The sequence below is a fragment of the Carya illinoinensis genome, chromosome 10, assembly GCF_018687715.1.
Source record: "Carya illinoinensis cultivar Pawnee chromosome 10, C.illinoinensisPawnee_v1, whole genome shotgun sequence".
NCBI lineage: Eukaryota > Viridiplantae > Streptophyta > Magnoliopsida > Fagales > Juglandaceae > Carya > Carya illinoinensis.
The window spans coordinates 4,350,716-4,369,780 of record NC_056761.1 but is presented as its reverse complement, the minus strand read 5'-3'; the positions used below and the strand labels follow the sequence as shown (position 1 = coordinate 4,369,780).

Here is a 19,065-nt window from a genome sequence, read left to right as displayed (position 1 = left end):
CAAATTGAATCTTGGGTGTTAGATTCAGGAGCCTCGTTCCACACTACAGCACATCGAGAAATCATGCAGAATTATGTCACTGGTGATTCGGGAATGCGTACTTAGCAGATGGTGAAGCGTTGGAAATCGAAGGCATGGGAGATGTACCAATCAATTTGCCCAATGGAAGTGCATGGTTGCTACAGAAGGTGCGACATGTTCCTAAGCTCATGAGGAACCTGATTTCTGTAGGACAACTTGATGCTGATGGGCATTCGGTATTATTTACCGGTGGCATGTGGAAGATAACAAAAGGAGCTATGGTAGTAGCTCAAGGCACAAAAACAGGTACTCTATACATGACTTCAAGCATTAGAGATACTGTTGCAATTGCTGACGCAAATGCCAACCTATGGCATCAAAGGCTTGGTCACATGAGTGAGAAAGGAATGAATGTACTATTATCCAAGGGGAAGTTACCAAAGTTAGAATCAACTGATTTTGACATGTGTGAAGGTTGCATTTTTGGGAAGCAGAAAAATGTTAGTTTCCTGAAAAATGGTAGAACTCCAAAATCTACAAAGTTGGAGTTGGTGCACACAGATTTGTGGGGGCCATCCCCAGTCGCTTCTCTTGGAGGATCGCAATACTATGTTTCCTTTATTGATGACTCAAGCAGGAAAGTATGGGTTTATTTTTTGAAAAATAAATCTGACACATTTGATACTTTCAAGAAGTGGAAAGCCATGGTTGAAAATGAAACAGGCTTAAAGTTAAAATGTCTGAGGTTAGACAATGGAGGAGAGTACATCGACGGAGGGTTCAAAGAATTCTGTGCTGCAAATGGGATTAGATTTTAGAAGACTATTCCCGGGACACCGCAACAAAATGGCGTAGCTGAACGTATGAACAGAACTCTCAACGAACGTGCCAGAAGCATGAGGCTGAATTCAGGATTGCCTGAATGTTTTTGGGCTAATGCAATTAACACTGCAGCCTATTTGATTAATAGGGGACATTCAGTTCCCTTAAAGTTCGATCTACCAGAGGAAGTCTGGAGCGGAAAGAAGGTAAATCTTTCCCATTTGAAAGTTTTTAGTTGTTTATCATATGTTCACATAGATTCTACTGATCGTAACAAGTTAGAAGCCGAATCTAGAAAATGTTTTTTCATCGGTTATGGTGATGAAGAATTTGGCTATCGATTTTGGGATGATAAAAATCGCAAAATCATCAGAAGTAGAAATGTGATATTTAATGAGCAGATTCTGTACAAAGCTAAGTCACAAGCTGAATCTGACGAGCAGCCAAAGAAACCTGAGGTTGTTGACTTTGATGTTACTCGAGTCAACACTGATCAGAACGATGATCAAGAAAATGATGATACACAGATCGAACAACGTACACCACTCACTGTTATTCGAAGATCTTCAAGAACAATTAGGCCACCACAGCGGTTCTCACCATCTCTATATTACATCTTGCTAACAGATAGTGGTGAACTGGAAAGTTATGATGAAGCTCTACGAATTGAAGATTCGATCAAGTGGGAGAAAGCCATGCAAGATGAGAAGGAGTCATTGATGTCAAATCAGACATGGGAGCTAACTAAACTTCCAAAAGGCAAGAAGGCTTTGCACAATAAATGGGTGTACAGAATTAAGGAAGAGCATAATGGTAGCAAGCGCTACAAAGCCAGAATCGTCGTGAAGGGGTTTCAACAAAAGGAAGGTGTCGACTACACAGACATTTTCTCTCCAGTTGTAAAATTGACAACGATCAGGCTAGTGTTGGCAATTGTGGCTGCAGAGAATCTACATCTTGAGCAGTTAGATGTGAAGACTGCATTCCTTCATGGTGATTTGGAGGAAGACATCTATATGCACCAGCCACAAGGATTCTTAGTGAAGGGAAAAGAGAATCTAGTTTGCAAACTAAAGAAGAGTTTGTATGGCCTAAAACAAGCTCCACGACAATGGTACCGGAAGTTTGACAACTTCATGTGCAGTAATGGATTTACAAGACTGCAGTCTGACCATTGTTGCTATATGAAGAACTTTGACAAGTCTTATATTATCCTACTGTTGTATGTGGATGATATACTCGTTGCAGGGTCAAGCATCGAGGAAATCAATGAACTGAAGAAGCAGTTGTCAAAGCGATTTGAGATGAAGGATTTGGGTTCTGCAAAACAAATCCTTGGTATGAGAATTATTAGAGACAGGTCTAATGATACTCTCAAGCTCTCGCAGGAAGAGTATGTGAAGAAGGTGCTCAGAAAGTTTAACATGGACAAGGCGAAACCAGTGAGCACACCCTTAGCTAGTCACTTTCGACTAACTAAGGATCAGTCGCCAAAGACGAAGGAAGAGAAAGAATGCATGAACAGAATACCCTATGCATCTGCTATTGGTAGTCTTATGTACGCCATGGTCTGTACAAGGCCAGATATTGTACAAGCAGTGGGAGCTGTGAGCAGGTACATGAGTAATCTAGGAAAGCAGCATTGGGAAGCAGTCAAGTGGATTTTAAGATATCTACAAGGCTCTTCAGATACGTCACTATGCTTTACAAAAGCAGGTTTAAAACTACAGGGATATGTAGATGCTGATTTAGCAGGTGACGTTGACAGCAGAAAAAGTACTACTGGATTTGTGTATACGCTGGGTGATACTGCTGTATCGTGGGCTTCTAAGTTACAGAAAATTGTTGCTCTCTCAACTACAGAAGCGGAATACGTTGCTATAACTGAAGCAGAGAAGGAAATGGTTTGATTGCAGTCATTCTTGGAGGAATTGGGAAAGAAGAATGAAAAAGGCATTCTGCACAGTGATAGTCAGAGTGCTATTTTTCTTGCAAAGAATCCAGTCTTTCATTCCAGAACAAAACACATACAGTTGCGATTCCATTTTATCCGATCTCTTCTCGATAGTGGACAGCTGATACTTGAGAAGATTCGAGGAACAGAGAACCCAGCAGACATGTTCACAAAAGTAGTTACTGCTGACAAACTGAAGCTGTGTATAGTTTCAGTTGGACTTCGTACTTAAAGGCATGACTTGAAGTTGCTGTGATAATTGCTATGAAGATATGTAGACTCATTTGTCTCCAAGTGGGAGATTGTTGCAGGTGGAGACAAAAACAGTGAACAGTGAAATATGCACCGAAAGACACCAAATGCACCGTTGCACCGTTTGCTCTTTTGTATTGTTAGGCACCTCCCCAAGAATTATGCAGCAAATTGCTCCAACGTAGTGATCTGCTCTCCTATAAATATGAGAGCTTAAGTGTGTGGAGTGTGCAGCAGAGAAGTGCATCAGAGTGGGTGAGAGAGAGATTTCTGTAAAAATAATTTTATAGTGAAATTACAGCAGCTGTGGACGTAGGCAATTGCCGAACCACGTTAAATTTCATCCCTCCTTTATTTAGAATCGTCTCTGTGTCAGAAAAGCTCCCAACAAAGGGTTTTGAGCCATTAATGTCCTTGACTTTGAGGATCAAAGGCGGGTTACCCGTAAAGGTGAGGAAGAGGAGTGGATGCCATTAACTGTATATAATCTGTAAATGTATAAAAGCTTTAGACGAAGGATTATCAGCATGCATGGGGGCATGGACTGTTAAGTCACTTAAGTGTGTGATTAATGTGTGGTATATATTTGTATAATTTTATTTTTCTGATAGTAATATTTTAGAAATCGTACCGTATATGTAATCTGAACGTATCTATCCACTCTTCTATGCTTTGTCACATGTGTTATAAATAAGTAATATTACATACAGTTGTAGAATGTGTAAAAATTACATAATCTTTTTAAAAAAGAGTAGGGTACTCCAATATTAAAAAATTAGTTTTTTTTCTTTTTCTGGCATTATATTTATTCACCTTTTTCAAATTGATTACGCCATATTTGTACACTCCATGACTACAAAATCATTTCTCGTTACAAATTCTATATGATATCAATCATGTATGTGTTGCTGTCAATTGTCATTTTGGTGTTGTACTGGTATCACATGATTTACCTTTGAAGAAGTGCTATAGTGATAAAGAGATTCTATAAAAATAAACTCATAAATTAGTATAGTTTCATATGACAGATTAAATCTATTTTATAATTAAAAAAAACTAGAATAAAAATAATTTTACAATCTAACGTATTGTATCAAGCCATACCAATTTATAGATTTACTTTTATGGCATGTTTTTATAGGTAAAAAATTTCTCATTTTTATATGTATCTTTGTTCTTTTGGGTTATTAATAAAAATTATTTAATCATTTAAGGATGAACGCAAGTGATTCAAAGTTAAAGATGGCTTAAGGTACTGTCACGACTACTAAGTCATGTGCATGCCTCGGATCGATGATCAACAGTATACATGACATGGGTTGGGGTTGATGAGTAGATCGAACTGTCTATATGTTCGAGATTAGTCCTCACAGTACATGTATAACGATGCAATTATCAAGGATATGTGGTGAAAACCGATACAAGTTTTTAAGGGTGAAAGAGGTGTTCCAAGAATCCAGAAAACCAGAAAACCAGAGGGTTTTATTCCTTTACATGGTGAAAACATGCTAGTCTAATTTTAGGTATCATATAGATATGGTTGTCGATGCAGAATTGATTGAGAACCTAACCGAGTACTCTTAAAATGGTTTTTCCCACATCAGTTGACCCCCTGCATTTCTTGGAAAAAGCAAGCATAAAAGATAGAAGCACTAAATTTTTACATGACATTATTAAGTTGATCAGGAAGGGGAATGTGAGCAAATTCTATTATATGAATACAAATCACAAGGAAAATTAAAGAATCTTACTCATTCTGAACATTAACAAGAGCAATACAAAAGTTTATATTCGCAAGGGAAAGAATCCTAATTCTGGTGCAAATATATAATTTAAGCCTTATCAGTTGAAGTCCTTCAGTCTTTTCTTCAGCACGTCCAAGGATTTCTTCCGAGAACTTTGCTTTGTATTCCTGCTGGAAAGGCTTCCAAAGATCCCATCTGGAGAATCTTTGAATTTATCGCAGATGTTGGCCACCATTTTATAATCCAGTGTGCTATAGTTTTTCTGCCTTATCACTGGATTCATGAAGTTCTCTGGCTGACTGCTCAATAAAAGATTTATCAATTGCCGTGCTTCTATTAAACAGCGCCTAAAACTACCATCCTTGTATATTTCACTCAAGCCAGTGCTATGGAACCTCTCATCTGCAAAAGATTCTAGCATCTTTAGATCATTGTTAATACCCATAACAGCATTCGCATTGAACCTCTTGACATTATCACTAAGAAAAGCTGCGACTATTGAGTTGGATATATGCTCAAGAGCTCCACTCCCAACCTTGAAGAGAGCATCCATGGGTAAAATTTGCTGCGCTGTGGACAAAAGAGTGTCAAGGTAAATGATCACTTCATTCATATTCTCATTCCCATTCTGGGCTATTTCCTCTGAAGTCCAATTGATACTTTCTGTTAGTGTCATAAACTCGTTCAACTTGGTGTTCACCAAATTCAGCAAAGAAATATAGGCTTCATCCCTTGAAGTTTTCAGAACCACCTTGGCAGTTAAACTGGCATGAGGCCTCTCAACTGTTCGCGCCGGGATACCACATAGTCGGGCTGCATGTCGAAGAAAAAAGTCACAAGCTCTTTCGAGAACAGATATATTTGCAGTAATCTGCATGGCCTGAGACACGCCAATGGTGCCACTGCTAATTGTATTCAGTATTGCTTCATTTAAAACGTCAATCAAAAGTTTGTCCACATATTTCTTCACAACATCATAAAAATTAGAATGCACCCCGTGAGACAGGTAATCAACAGACCCTTTAATGAATGATCTTACAGTGCGGCAGGCATCAGGTACCATGGAGGAGAATGGTGCAATATATGGAAAAGCTGGCATTATGTCCAAGTTCTGCAGATTATACGCCAAAACGTTATTCTCATAGTCAGTATCCTTTTTCATTACCATCTGCTCATAGGTATCGTTGGCAAGAATATTAACAATTTGTAGACGACACTCTTTCAAAAGAAGCTCATGGTATTTGTCTCGGCCCCTGTCAAGAACCTCAACAAGTGGGCCAACTTCATACCCATATTGTCTAAGAGTAGACCCTAGAAGAGTGACATAATCCTTCACCAGGAGGTGGTGGGTCGCAGAATCCATGTAAGAGAATTGTTCCTCCAACACTGATGTCATTTTAGCTATAGCAATTTCCCACATTGTCTCAACCTGATCAGCTGACAACAGCCCCCCAGCAGTCCTCAGGACACAATCCTCCACTATGAAGTAACCAGCAATTTGGGCCAAAAATGTCTGATAAGTCTCAACAAAAGGTTGTGCTGAAGATATTTGCAAGTCTGAACTGAGCTGCAATACTCGATTCTTATAATAATATTCACGGAACTGCTCTTGGACACCAAGGCAAGTGTGAATGTGATAAGCCCGATATAGGGGTGTCAGATCAAACTTCAATACAGAACCTTCATCAATTGCTTCAACATCTAACATATACGCAAAATCTCCTAAACTAAAAACACTCTGTTCCTCAGCTTTCCTCTGGCGTTCCAGCATTTCCTCATCCCTCTGGCGAGCTGATGCAGCATGACCTATTGCCGTCTGTCCAATATTCTTCGCAGAACTCCTTATGTGAACTAACCATTCATTAAATTGACTACACACTTTCTTTTCAATGTGCAATTTTATCACTGGAATTCTTTTCTCAATCACCATTCTCAGTGCCTTGACAGGAATAGTATGCAAGTAATTCTTTTCAATCAGATCCACAGTTTTTAATGCAGAGTAAAACTGGCTTTCAGAAATATGATTGTTACATTTGGCACAAAGATCCAACACCAGCACACATCTCTTAGACATTTTGATAGCTTCAGTCACATTCTTTTTGATCGAAAAAGATTCAAGAAGCTCCTCGAGTTTGATTAAAAGAGCACTGCCAACCTCTTGTAGTTTAAAATTATCACTTGAAAGTTCACCTTTCAATTCTTCTGCATCAACCAGCACGCCACGAAGTTCATCAACAGCAAGAATGAATTCCTCGTAGTGGGTCTTGCAGAGCTCCTCTATTTCAACTTCCTTCTTCTTCACAACAGTCTTTAGCTGGTGAAGGAGCCCTTCGGGCCGTCCCATCTCAAGCGCATGCCTAACAAGAGGGCCCAGATCATCCCCATTCCCAATCAAAGTTGCAAGGACCAAGTCCTCCCCTGCATCCCCATTTTCTGTGGCAGCTCTCCTCTTTTGTTTTGCATCCATTTTTCTGATCAGGCCCAGAAACCAAAACCTAAAAATGAATAGGGGCATAAAGATATCAAAGATACACACAATTTTTTCTGTTAGCTTTCCCAAAGCCTTGGAGAACTTTTTCCATTACCCGTGTAGATATCCTAAACCATTCAAACGTCATATATAACGGGTTGAAAGTTCAATGCCAGCAAATATTTAAATGAGCTTCTTTATTTTTTTTATTTTTTAAAAAGTTAGTATACCCAGGAGATGTGGAAAGTTATCCCCAGGGGGATACTCAAAATCCCAAGATTTCATAAGATAATGCATCTATACAAATCATGTTCACCCTAAGATTCCATACACCACCACCACCCCCTCGCTCGGGAGGTCCAATTCCACAAACAAAATCATGTTCTCCTTATTAAGAAGAATGAGCTACCACATTACAGTTTCGAGAATTCTCCTAACCTAAGTTATACTGTTTGGAGCCAGCGTCGAGTATAGGCGTGGCTGTGAAAGGGGGGTCAGGCTCATAGGGGGGGTAAATGGAAAGAGAACGAGAAAGAAAAAAGAACAATATTTTGAATAGAATGTGAAGCTTTCTTGAAATGGGAATTTACAAATGTCTTATACCAAACAAATCAATCGAAAATAGGTAATCACTAAAAGCATAACAAGAAAGAAATATCAACAAAATGGCAATATGTGCTCCTTTAGGCCACCCACCATCAACAAAGGCGACAAAAACAAGAAGCAATGCAAAAATCTTCACCCACCGACGAAATGGGTGGAGCAAGCAAATAATGAAACGGAAAACGAAAACCATGAGAAGCCCAAATAACATTCAGTGAAAGGAAAGCTACGATCATGACAGGGACTCACCGATGGATATGGAAGCTGCTACAGCATCTGAAGGTCCTCCACGAAACTAACAAGGAAATGACATGCTTTGCACAAACCTTTCCCTTCCCTGTCTCGCTATTCAGTGGGATTTTCTCACTCTCACTGCGTCTAAATTTGTCGCATTTTATATCCCACTTCCGGATTTTTTTTGTTTTCCCGGATCACTTCTGTTTGTCCGAGTCCTCTGCCGTGTTGCCACAAAGTTTTCAAAAGCGGGTATTTTTTGCTAATTCTACGCCTTGTTTTTAGACTTCCAGGACGCAAAGCCGAGCTTATGTGTACGCAGCCTATTGTAATGATTATATCTCATCTACCAAACGAGCTAAAACGAACCACCTCTGCCTAAACAAGGATGTCCAATTGGACTGGTTGGGTTGCCAGGGCATCACCGTTGGACAACTTTGGCCTCAATTCAAGGAGTTAAAACCATTAAATATCAACAGAAATACTTATAATCTATAATTTATTTTATAAAAATAAATATATACAGTAACATAATTTAATGCGGTATGTGAAAACATTCATGACTTATCTAATAGCTTCAAAGCTGAATTATATATACCTATATAAATGAATATCATTATATATTAACTTATCTCATTTTTTAGCTATCAAAATTGGCATAGTTCACTCTTTCAATATGTAACAATTCAAAATACATATATATGCATGTTAGTTTGGATGTATTGTATCGGTTTAGGTAGTGTGAAAAATCTTGATAAATTGGGATTGAGATTTCCTACAATTTTTTGCTTCCATCCCATTATTCGATTTGGAGGAAGATACATGACGAAAAAATGATACTTACAGTCGTGAATATGCAAATATCGCTTAATTATTTTGAAAAAATTGAATAAATACGGGACTTACTTGAAAATAATAACAATTTTTTAATAATAGATATCACTCCTTTTCAAAGCGACTACACAACGCTTATATACTTTACGATTGTATATAGCATTATTCTTCAAAAAATTGAGAGTATAATATGTTTTTAAATGGAATAATAATATATAGAAATCCTAAATATATAGAAAATCAATTGATACAATTCCCTTAATTATTTGTCTCCAATATTTTAGAAAACTAACTAATAGAAATAAAAACATATAAAATTTATTATATTTAAAACTAAAATTATATTATTTATAAATAATATTAAATATTATAATATTTACGTACCATCCATGCAACATGGATAAGATGAAGACCGATGGGGCCGTATTGCGCCAAATCCAATCACACGCCTCTCAAAACTCCCTATATCTCGTCGTCTCGAAAATGGCGACTGCCTCTACAGCTGCACTCTACCCGATATTCTTGACCTCAAAATCTCCGCTCAAAGCCACGCACAAGCACAAAGCCTCAGCCCCCTTGCCTCTGAAGCAGATTAACCAACCCTCTCTCAGAAGAGACTTCTTGAAGGCTATTTCTCTGCTTCCTCTTCTCGACTTGAAGCGGCCTCCTCCTTCCGCGGCTAAAGAGATTGAGGTTGGCTCCTACCTCCCTCCTTCGCCTTCCGACCCTTCCTTCGTACTCTTCAAAGCCTCTCCCAGAGACACCCCCGCTCTTCGCGCAGGTACACGATTCATTCATTCTTTTTTTCTTTGGGCATTCATCGTACTTAAATTTGCTTATTTGAAATTTAGTGCTCGGAGGCTGCATTGGGGTTAGAAAGAAGGGTTGATGCTTTTTAGTTATTCACGCTGATATTTTACTGTCTAATTCATTACCTTAATGGCAGAAGGGTCCTATTAATTAGGAAATTGAGTTGGGGTGTATCGTTCTCTCCGGCGACCTAATTTTGTGAGTCTGTGTCTGTTGTCTCTTCTTCAATAAGTAGTTCATTGCCTCATAAATGTCAAAATCGGTAAGCGAAGATGTCCCCCCGGCATGTATGTTGATCGCTATTCTGATACTCGATAATTTTATTAGCACCACCTTCCGAGGGTGTGGTGCACGGGACCAGGGTTTATTCTGCAGGGGTGGGACCGTTCAAAGGGTCCTACCTTGGAGAGGTTCCCCGACAAAAAAAAAAATTATTAGCACCACTAGCAATAATCAGGGAAACTATAGGCCCCTTGCTGGTAGTTTGGTTAATAGCGTGGTTTTGACGGAAATTGCTGGGCGCCCTTGTGCTTCATAAGCAATTACCAATTCCAGCATTTGGCCGACACCCTTGGCTTCCATCATCAATTGATCCACTACAATTTTGTATCAGCCATGCATCTATTGCCACCTCAGTCGACAATCATGGTCGCCAGAACAATACTGCTATAGATTCCAGGGCCAACACCATTTTTGACCAATCACCACTACCATCACAGTGGCCACCCATTGACACCATCCCTTTCATGAACTGTTATAATTGTGCTTATTACGCTGGTCATAGTCACTCAATTGTTATCACTATCACCATTACTACTATCGCTGTTATGTGTCAGCTTGCTACGGCCTCTGACGTTGCCACCAAGTTGATGCCTTGCTTGTTTTGGTTGTTGTCACTTGCACTGCCATCAACTGACTTAAACTCGAGTTTTCTCTCAGTTAGTACTTGAAAACTATAAATAAGTTGACCAAATACGTGATCAATCATTTACAAAAGACTTTACATGATATTTTGCGTATCAAATGTTGTTGTAGTGATAAGTTTCTAACGATACAATTCATTCTTTTTTTGCTACTTCAATATCATGTCCAACTTTTCTCAAGCAACTCTTTTTCCCAATTATTCTGTTTCTTTTATATATGCTAATGATACTTGAGATTTAGTTCTTTGCAGGAAATGTGCAACCCTACCAGTTTATCCTCCCTCCAACTTGGAAACAGACACGAGTGGCAAACATATTATCTGGTAATTACTGCCAACCAAAATGTGCAGAGCCTTGGGTGGAGGTGAAATTTGAAGATGAGAAACAGGGAAAAATCCAGGTAGTAGCTTCACCTTTGATACGCCTGACCAACAAACCCAATGCATCAATTGAAGATATTGGGAGCCCTGAGAAGTTGATTGCTTCTCTTGGCCCTTTTGTTACTGGTAATACATATGACCCAGATGAACTCCTCGAGACATCAGTTGAAAAGGGTGGTGATCAGACGGTACAATTCTTATTACTATAAGGCTTACCAGAAAAGATTTACTTTCGTAATTTCTCATGTTGTCTTTTAGACTCATGTTCCCACCCTTTTCTTTTTGCTTAAAAGAAGGGGAAAAAAAACAGAAATAGGCTACATTGTATGATTTGGTTGCACAAAAGCAGAGGAATTGAATCAGGATTTTTTTTTCTGGTGTTAGGAGATGCTATATGAGAATCAGAGATCATGATGAAATTAATGCTCAAAGTAGGGCAGCGGAAACAAATAATTTTTTATAAGTGGCAATGGAAACAAAATCATCACCATTCTATCATTCCATGCTGTTCAAATATTACAACAGATAAATGCAACAACATTGACACTGTTGCTTCATATTCATATTCTGTGAAGTTTGCTTATGCATGAAGCCTATTGCATTCTTGTTATCACATATATGTGGGCAAGAATGTGATAAGTTTAGTCTTCAGTGCATGTTTTTTTAAGTAATAAGATGCCATTTGAAAGCACAATCCAAATACATGGGAAGTATACGAAAAGTATACCTATCTAGAAGGGGAGTTAGAAATAAGGAAATCATGAAAGTTAAGCTCATTAAGGTCTACCGAGGCTGCCCAAAGGAATAGAGTTTTGAAGAAGACGGTTTTGAACTTCTCTAGAGTCTTCAGTGCATGTTGGCTGGAGAGTATCAAAAGCTAGAATAATATTTATGATGTTATCTGGAGAGTGATCGGTTATGGGGAAGGGTGATTCACTACGATATAATTTTGTTTTTGAGGAATTTGGAAGTGTATGTCTCGGTTTCATATTTAATCATGATGACATATGTCGGCATGGATTGCTTCTTAAATGATGTGCAATTTATCCAACAACCCTTAGATCTTTTGTCTAGTTTTTTGTGTGAAAATTGATTGTGGAATATTAGTGAATTAGAAAAGAGTAGTACTTTAATACCTTTTAAGTGTATCCATATGTTTAAATATAAACAGACGCCCGCAGGCATACACACATTTGGGTACATATGCCTATATACAGATGTTGATTTTTCTTTGATTACCCATCTTGCTTTTTTGTTTTCTTTTGTTAGTATTATCCATCTTGCTTTTACTACTCGTCTTCTTGTTCTACATTGGTCATAATCTTAACTTTTCTTATTATTTTGTTTACAGTATTACAAATACGAGCTTGAAACTCCTTTTGCCTTGACGGGTTCACACAATCTTGCAAAGGCAACAGCAAAGGGAAACACTGTTGTCTTATTTGTAGCAAGTGCAAGTGATAAACAGTGGCAAACTTCTGCGAAAATTCTGAAAGCCATGCTTGATTCCTTTCAGGTGTAGCTTTGTCCTTGATTTGTTTACTTGACTTTTACATGTGCAACATCACTGAACCGGGAAACATTTCATCAATTTTTGATATTTTTGGTTCTTGATTTGGTCTCCAACCCACTTCTCCTGTATGAAAAATTAAAACTTTAGATGGAACTGTAGCATTTGATCAGTGTTTATGTGGAGGATTGAGTTTACACGTGCGCACACACGCACACAGATATATAACCATTTCGCAAACATATTACAAGTATCTCGTTCTAGTTTTGGCCGAATGCTTTAATCAAAGTTCAAAATGGCGTGGCGTATACCCTTTGTAGAAGGAATTCTGGGAATCTTGACTGCCAAGTAACTCTGCTTGTTACATTCGTTGTACTATATTATATGATCCAAACTTTCGTAGTTCTACCTAGAGACATGGTTTGAAGCTAGAAGAAACCAGTTCCCAACATGTACAACTTGTGCCAAATTCACGAGCAAGTTGCTAGGAGCCTAGGATCAAAGTTCCAAGGAACAGAAAGGTTTCCATCCGATTAAGTTCCTCCGTAATTTGTGGACTCAAATATTTTTAATAAATCAGAGAATCATTTACCCAAACATTTTTTACAATTATAGAAAGGAACGTGTATACTAAGTATACACATTTTCCAAAGGTCTTGAAAGAAGCCATGCAAGACGAGTAATTTGCATATTGATAGGTGGAGATTTCTTAAATTAGTTTCTGCGCTAGAAACAAAGGATGACTGGTCAGGATCTACGATTCTACACCATATTCTCCATTTTTCTTCTTTCTCAAGTCATTTCCTCCTGCTTTTTTAATAACACGAAATAACTCCTCAGTAACTGGACGTGACTTCCGAACTCCGATGCATGCCGACTAACTATCTATCCATCTAGAAATGATAAATATGCCTCCTTGAAAATGGTACCTTGGGACACACTGGAGAGAGAACACACAAATTCATATAGAAGACAAAGTAAAACGGTAAGGTACTGAATCTCAACGTAAGAACACTACCGTATAACATAACAAGTCGAGGTTAGTAAAGTATTGAATTCCGAGTAGAACTTTTGCTATAGATGCTGCTAATTATTCTGTTATATACAAAACTGGGAGCTGGAGTTGGATTGGACCAGCGTTCCGTATCTCCAAAAGCTATAATATCCACTTTCAAGTTGTCATTATATGAGGAACAGCTCGTGGAAGCACACACGAGTAAGTGACATACTTTACGCTGTCCAAAAGCATGACGACAAAAATTCGAGAAAGAGACTTTGGTTTGATCATGCCATCAACTTCACCGTCACTGCCCTGTCTGGGATCAACAAGCACAGAAACTATCATAGGTGAAGTAGATTTATTGCCTTGAAAACCTTCCTTCTGTGATTTTTTTCCATTCTGCTCTTCAGTAAAGTTAGAATTGGATCCTGCCAAGGGTGCTGGAAAACTGTTAAGTATCCTTCTATTCCGCCCCCTGTTAACATGAGTAGCATTCCACTGCTGCTCTGCAGGAACATTGGAAACTGAGGATGCCGGAACTACAGCCCCTGCAGTGGAAGCTGGCGAGACATCAAACTGGAACACCTCGGTGCACATGCCAGAACTCAACATTGGCCCTGTTAAAGGAAAAATAGCAAGCACTTAACAAGATGTTCAATTATTGCCAAGCACAACGGGCTGCCAATGGCCAGTCCAAAACCAGTTTTAATTGAAACAACATGCGCCACGAGAAACTTGAAAACAAATGTCAACCATCAACCCAGCACAAAAACACCAGAAATGAAAACCAATATAACCTTAACCGGGTAAATAATTTTTCAAAAGAAAGGGAGGCTAAAATTAATGATTTGCCTGCAACGAACCAAATTTAGTAAGACGTGATGAGAAATGTTCTCCTGAAATCAAACTAGAGCTCCAATTGAGCTTCCCTATATGGCACATGGCAGCTGGAGAACATCACCCATTTAGACTAGAGGGTCTCAATTCACGTGTCTCAAAGGTTTGCACTGACTGGATAAAGATGTTGACCCTAGATTAGAATCCAGATGCACACTTGTTACAGCGGCTAGGAATGCAAAGAGAATCCAGACAAAAGGTGATCTAAACCAAGCCCATCACTGATCGGGTAATATAATTAATATTGCTTAGGGGAAAACAATAGTCACGAAATTTTTCCTGAAGCATGCAACATATCAGCCATGCACCACCATGCTAAATACATACATAAAGGGTCTAGGACGATAGGCAAACTGAGAACACAATTATTACCTGCAAGGCCTTCACGGAACCATTGTTGTAGTTTGCCATCTGCAGCAGTCGGCTTCAAATGGTCTTTCAAAGTATCAGTAGAACCGGAGGCAAGAGCCTTCTGTCCTGCAGTAGGATTTCTATACGAATGAGATTGTCTCCCTCTATTCCCTCCAACTTCAGGAATTGCCAATGCAGGAGCCAAATCTCCAGGAATTGCTAAACCCGTTTCTCTATTATTCTTCTTTCTGAATGTATCTTGAAATGCCATAGCTTTCTCACTGGCCAGAACAGAATAAATTATCAAGTTGCCATCAATCTTCACAAGCTTATCATTCCTCGGCACATACAAAGAAGCAACAAGAGGCTCGCTAACGTTATCGAGATGAACAGATTCATCTGAACCTGGTAAAGGCTGTGGTCGCTGTCCTTTCCGTTCAAGTTCCCACTCATTCCCTTGTATGCGACCTCTCTCATAAGTTACTCTGTTATAAGTATCAAATTCCCCACTAGAAAATCCGACTGCCATGCTTTCCACAGATCCATTCGAATCTGTGTTGACACTCAAAACCCTACCACGGTGATGACCAAAGAACCTATAATTAACATAGCCCAATCCTCCAGGAACTTTGCCCCCCACTTCTCCATATCTAACATTCAAAAAAGGAACCAGCCCACCAAAGAGCAAGATAAAAAACAATAAACCCAGAAAACTAATACTCGCAACCTTCTTAGTTTTCACCTCACTCTTCTTAGTCTCTGACTTCTTCGTCTTTAGCGCCGATACGGGCTGCTTTGGTTTCAGTCTCGGTATCGGAACCTGAGACCCTGGCGGTTTCACCACATAGGGCGGATATGGCACCCAGGGATAACCCACAGGCGCCATCACGGGATGGAGGAACATTCCCGATTGCGGAGCACCCATTCCAACATGGGCGCCACCACTCAATTGCTGGCGCAAAGTGGCATTCTCAGCCATAATAAAAGATAACTTACAATTCAGTTCGGAAACACTGGAATGCATAGACCTCAACTTATCCTCCAGATCCTCCACGTAGTGCTTCTTCCTCTGCCTCGACAGCTGCGCACTCTCGCGGTTCCTCATCAGCCTCGTCTTCTTCTTCTTCTCTTCCCCGTCATTCGCCGTCCCATTGAAATCAGCATTATCCAACGACCTCAGGTACTTTGTGGTCCTCGAATCCTTGGCGTTCCCTTCGTTCTGATGTTTCTTCCTCTTCGACGAGCAATTTTTCGACCCCCTATCGTCCTCCTCCACCTTAATCTTCTGATCGACGACAATCACGTCGGGCGAAGGAGGGCGGTAACCTGAACCCTGCGAAGATACCGAGCCACCCGAGAACTCGTGGTCGCAACCGCCAGAGTCTAGAGACTGAACATTCAAAAGCCTATCGACACTGGAGTTCTCAGCACCGAAATTATCAGAAACAACACGAGGAGAAGACTCGAGGCCGCAGCGGTCAGACTTAGACGCTGAAAAATTCAGGAATCTAGCAACTTCGGAGCCCCGATCTCCGGATATTCCGGAAGCGCCCGAGTCCTGCGATGAAGAATTCGAGAGCTGAACTGGTTGAACAGGGGCAGAACTGGGCAGTTGAAGCGCATCAATACCGTCGGAGATGAGGATTTGTTCGGTTTCAGAGGGAAGGTAGAGATCTTCCAGATCGTCAAATGTGAAATCGAAATCTGCATACTCATTCAACCCCAACTCCATCCCCAGATCCGACAGGTATGTCTCGGAGCTCATGACGTTGTTGTTTTCCTCAGTGGTGAACATAGAATCAAGAGGTGGAATTGGAAGGGAATCGGATGCAGACGAGAAACTCTGAAAGTCAAGGTCAGCCATTATTAGGATTTTTCGGAACGAAGAGGGTTTCAGACTCTCAGAGACCCGTATTCTTTGGGGTCTTCTCTTCTCCTACCTGGAAGTCTCCATGCTACTTGACAAAGTGGAAATTGTCCCGACCCTACTCAATGGTCCTCCCCAAGTGAGTGCATCGGGCGTGACATAACGCGCCTAATCTACTTCTATATATATATATATATATATATATATATATATATTATATTAAAAAAACAATTATTATTTTAAAAGAAGATGGGTTCGATAATTTATATGATTTATTGTGATGAATTTAATAACTTAAGTTTGTCCCATATCTATGTTATCCTAAACATTAGGTGTCCTGTCAACTTTCTATAATTAGAAATGGATTCTGCACACGTGATTTAATTATATTCCTATATTTAGTATAATAAAATCCAAATTTTTAAATTAAAAAAGCACACGTTTCTAAACAATACTTGTTTTCCTTTTAAGTATTTTTTATGAATAATATTAATCGTCATTTTAATTTTTATTATTTCGTAATATGAAATTAGATAATTTAAGATTATTTATTATATTTTATTTATAAACTAATCAGTTAAAATCACATTATGAGCTGATAAGAAGATGGTGAAAAAATAGATAAATAGATTTGTTGATTTTTTATATATAATTTTTAAACTTCTAAAAAAAAATACCATTTGTGAGTTTTTTATAATTCCTTCGAAAGGTCGTTTTAAATATTTTCGAAAATCAAGGGAAAGAGTTTACGTGTTTGAATTCAATATGGGTTTCCTTTCAAAAAAAGAGAATTCGATATGGGCTTGGGCTTAAAAAAACGTCTTGCATTGACCTTTCACTATATGGTGTAAGCTTGATTTATGATGAAGGCGGCATGACTCGCATGCAAAGGCATGGGCCGGGCCAGTTGGTGTGGTTTTGTTGTTCAATACAATGCGACCTGATCGGTAATATCATTCTGTAATGCTTACTTCATCTGCCTGCTTGTATAGATGAAATGAAAATCTATAAATAATAAAATAATTTATTAATAATATTAAAGTGTTTTTAATTAAGATATTTTATGGGTTTTTGATAAATGGGAAAGAAAAAATTAAACAAAAAAATTGTAAAGTTAAAAGAGGGTCAAAATATAATTTTTTAATATAATTTTTATTTTGTAATTTAAAAAAGTTAAATTATTTGTTGTGTTTTATTTATAAGTTTGGAAAATTTTTAATGAGTAAATAATGATTAGATTAAAAATTTGAAATTGAAAAATATTTGTGTTCGAATGATGGTTAAATATTGAGATAAAATGATTTGAAATGCTTGTGAAACCAAACCAAACCTTATATAATATTCTAAATTTACAAGATGAGGTCCATTGGGTTTGTTAAAGTCTAGTAAGGCCCAAATTCCATTTTTTCAAATGTAATTTGTAATGTTAAAATCTACTCCAAATCTAAATCTTAATATATATAACAAATAATTCATATCTTAAATATCCAAATCTAGCAATTCAAATGCAATTGTTAATGACGTGTTTCGCACATTAATCATCGGGCTCGATTACCTACAACACAATAAAAATGGGGGTTCAAAGTTGATAAAACACCTCTAACGTCTAAGTTAGACTAATGCTTTTTAGAGAGAATTTTTGTATATGAGAAAACATAAGAGAGTAACTCTAACCTAATGCTTGACTTTTATATTGCCTCAGTGTTAGAGATGCCTGTCTTCCGTAGGGGTGGGCAGCGGGGCCCCGGAACCCGCTGCCCCGCCCCGTTCGCCCCGCCCCCGCATAGGGCGGGGCGGGGCGCCCCGCACCGTAGGGGCCGGGGCGGGGGGCCCCGGCCCGTATCCCAACCCCCAGCGGAGGCGGGGGACGGAAACGGACCCCCCCCCGGTCCGTGTTTCCCCCGCCCCGCATCTATATATATTTAATATAAATATATAATATTATATATTATATATATATATAAGTTATATAAGAGAAACGGCGCCGTTTTGTCCACCACAAAACGGCGCCGTTTCTCTAAAGGCATTAACCCATAACCCAACCTCCCCCCCCCCGATCCCCTGATTCCCCTCCCCTCCCCTCGACCCTCCCCTCCCCTCCCGAGTCCCTTCACGGCTTCACCCCCTTCGGTCTAATCCATTCGGTGTTCCCTCCTCCCACCGGCAACCAGTCCGGCCGCCGCACGTATTCCATCATCCCTCTCTCTCGCACGACGCACGAGGCCGGACACACGCCGCACGCCGCACGGTAACATTTCTCCTCCCCTTTTGATTTTCTCCGTTTGATTATTATTTTTTATTTTATTTTTAGTTTTGATCGGAGATTGGAGGTAGGATGGGGTTGAATCGGAGATGGAGGATGGGATTGTTTGGATTGTGTGCTGTGGATGTC

General features: G+C 39.2%; 3 protein-coding genes across 4 annotated transcripts; 1 reads left to right on the top strand and 2 right to left on the bottom strand.

Moving 5' to 3' along the window:
- Positions 1-4,727: 4,727 nt before the first annotated feature.
- Positions 4,728-8,423, bottom strand: LOC122278134 (exocyst complex component SEC15A-like). Of its 2 annotated transcripts, none has more exons than XM_043088235.1 (2): positions 8,117-8,423; positions 4,728-7,265 (listed from the first exon to the last, which is right to left on the bottom strand). In XM_043088235.1, exon 2 carries the CDS (start codon positions 7,259-7,261, stop codon positions 4,892-4,894), a length of 2,370 nt encoding a protein of 789 aa, XP_042944169.1. In that variant the 5' UTR covers positions 7,262-7,265; positions 8,117-8,423; the 3' UTR covers positions 4,728-4,891. The 2 variants fall into 2 exon arrangements, with proteins under 2 accessions (XP_042944169.1, XP_042944168.1); XM_043088234.1 differs by having other exon boundaries at positions 4,728-7,289; positions 8,117-8,422.
- Positions 8,424-9,350: 927 nt separating this feature from the next.
- LOC122279075 (psbP domain-containing protein 6, chloroplastic) lies at positions 9,351-12,730 on the top strand. Its single transcript, XM_043089398.1, has 3 exons — positions 9,351-9,716; positions 10,920-11,236; positions 12,400-12,730. The coding sequence occupies exons 1-3, from the start codon at positions 9,419-9,421 to the stop codon at positions 12,568-12,570; spliced, it is 786 nt and encodes a 261-aa protein (XP_042945332.1). The 5' UTR covers positions 9,351-9,418; the 3' UTR covers positions 12,571-12,730.
- An 872-nt stretch (positions 12,731-13,602) lies between these two features.
- LOC122279073 (bZIP transcription factor 17-like) lies at positions 13,603-16,799 on the bottom strand. The gene is made up of 2 exons (XM_043089397.1): positions 14,828-16,799; positions 13,603-14,175 (listed from the first exon to the last, which is right to left on the bottom strand). The coding sequence occupies exons 1-2, from the start codon at positions 16,668-16,670 to the stop codon at positions 13,730-13,732; spliced, it is 2,289 nt and encodes a 762-aa protein (XP_042945331.1). The 5' UTR covers positions 16,671-16,799; the 3' UTR covers positions 13,603-13,729.
- Positions 16,800-19,065: the final 2,266 nt, after the last annotated feature.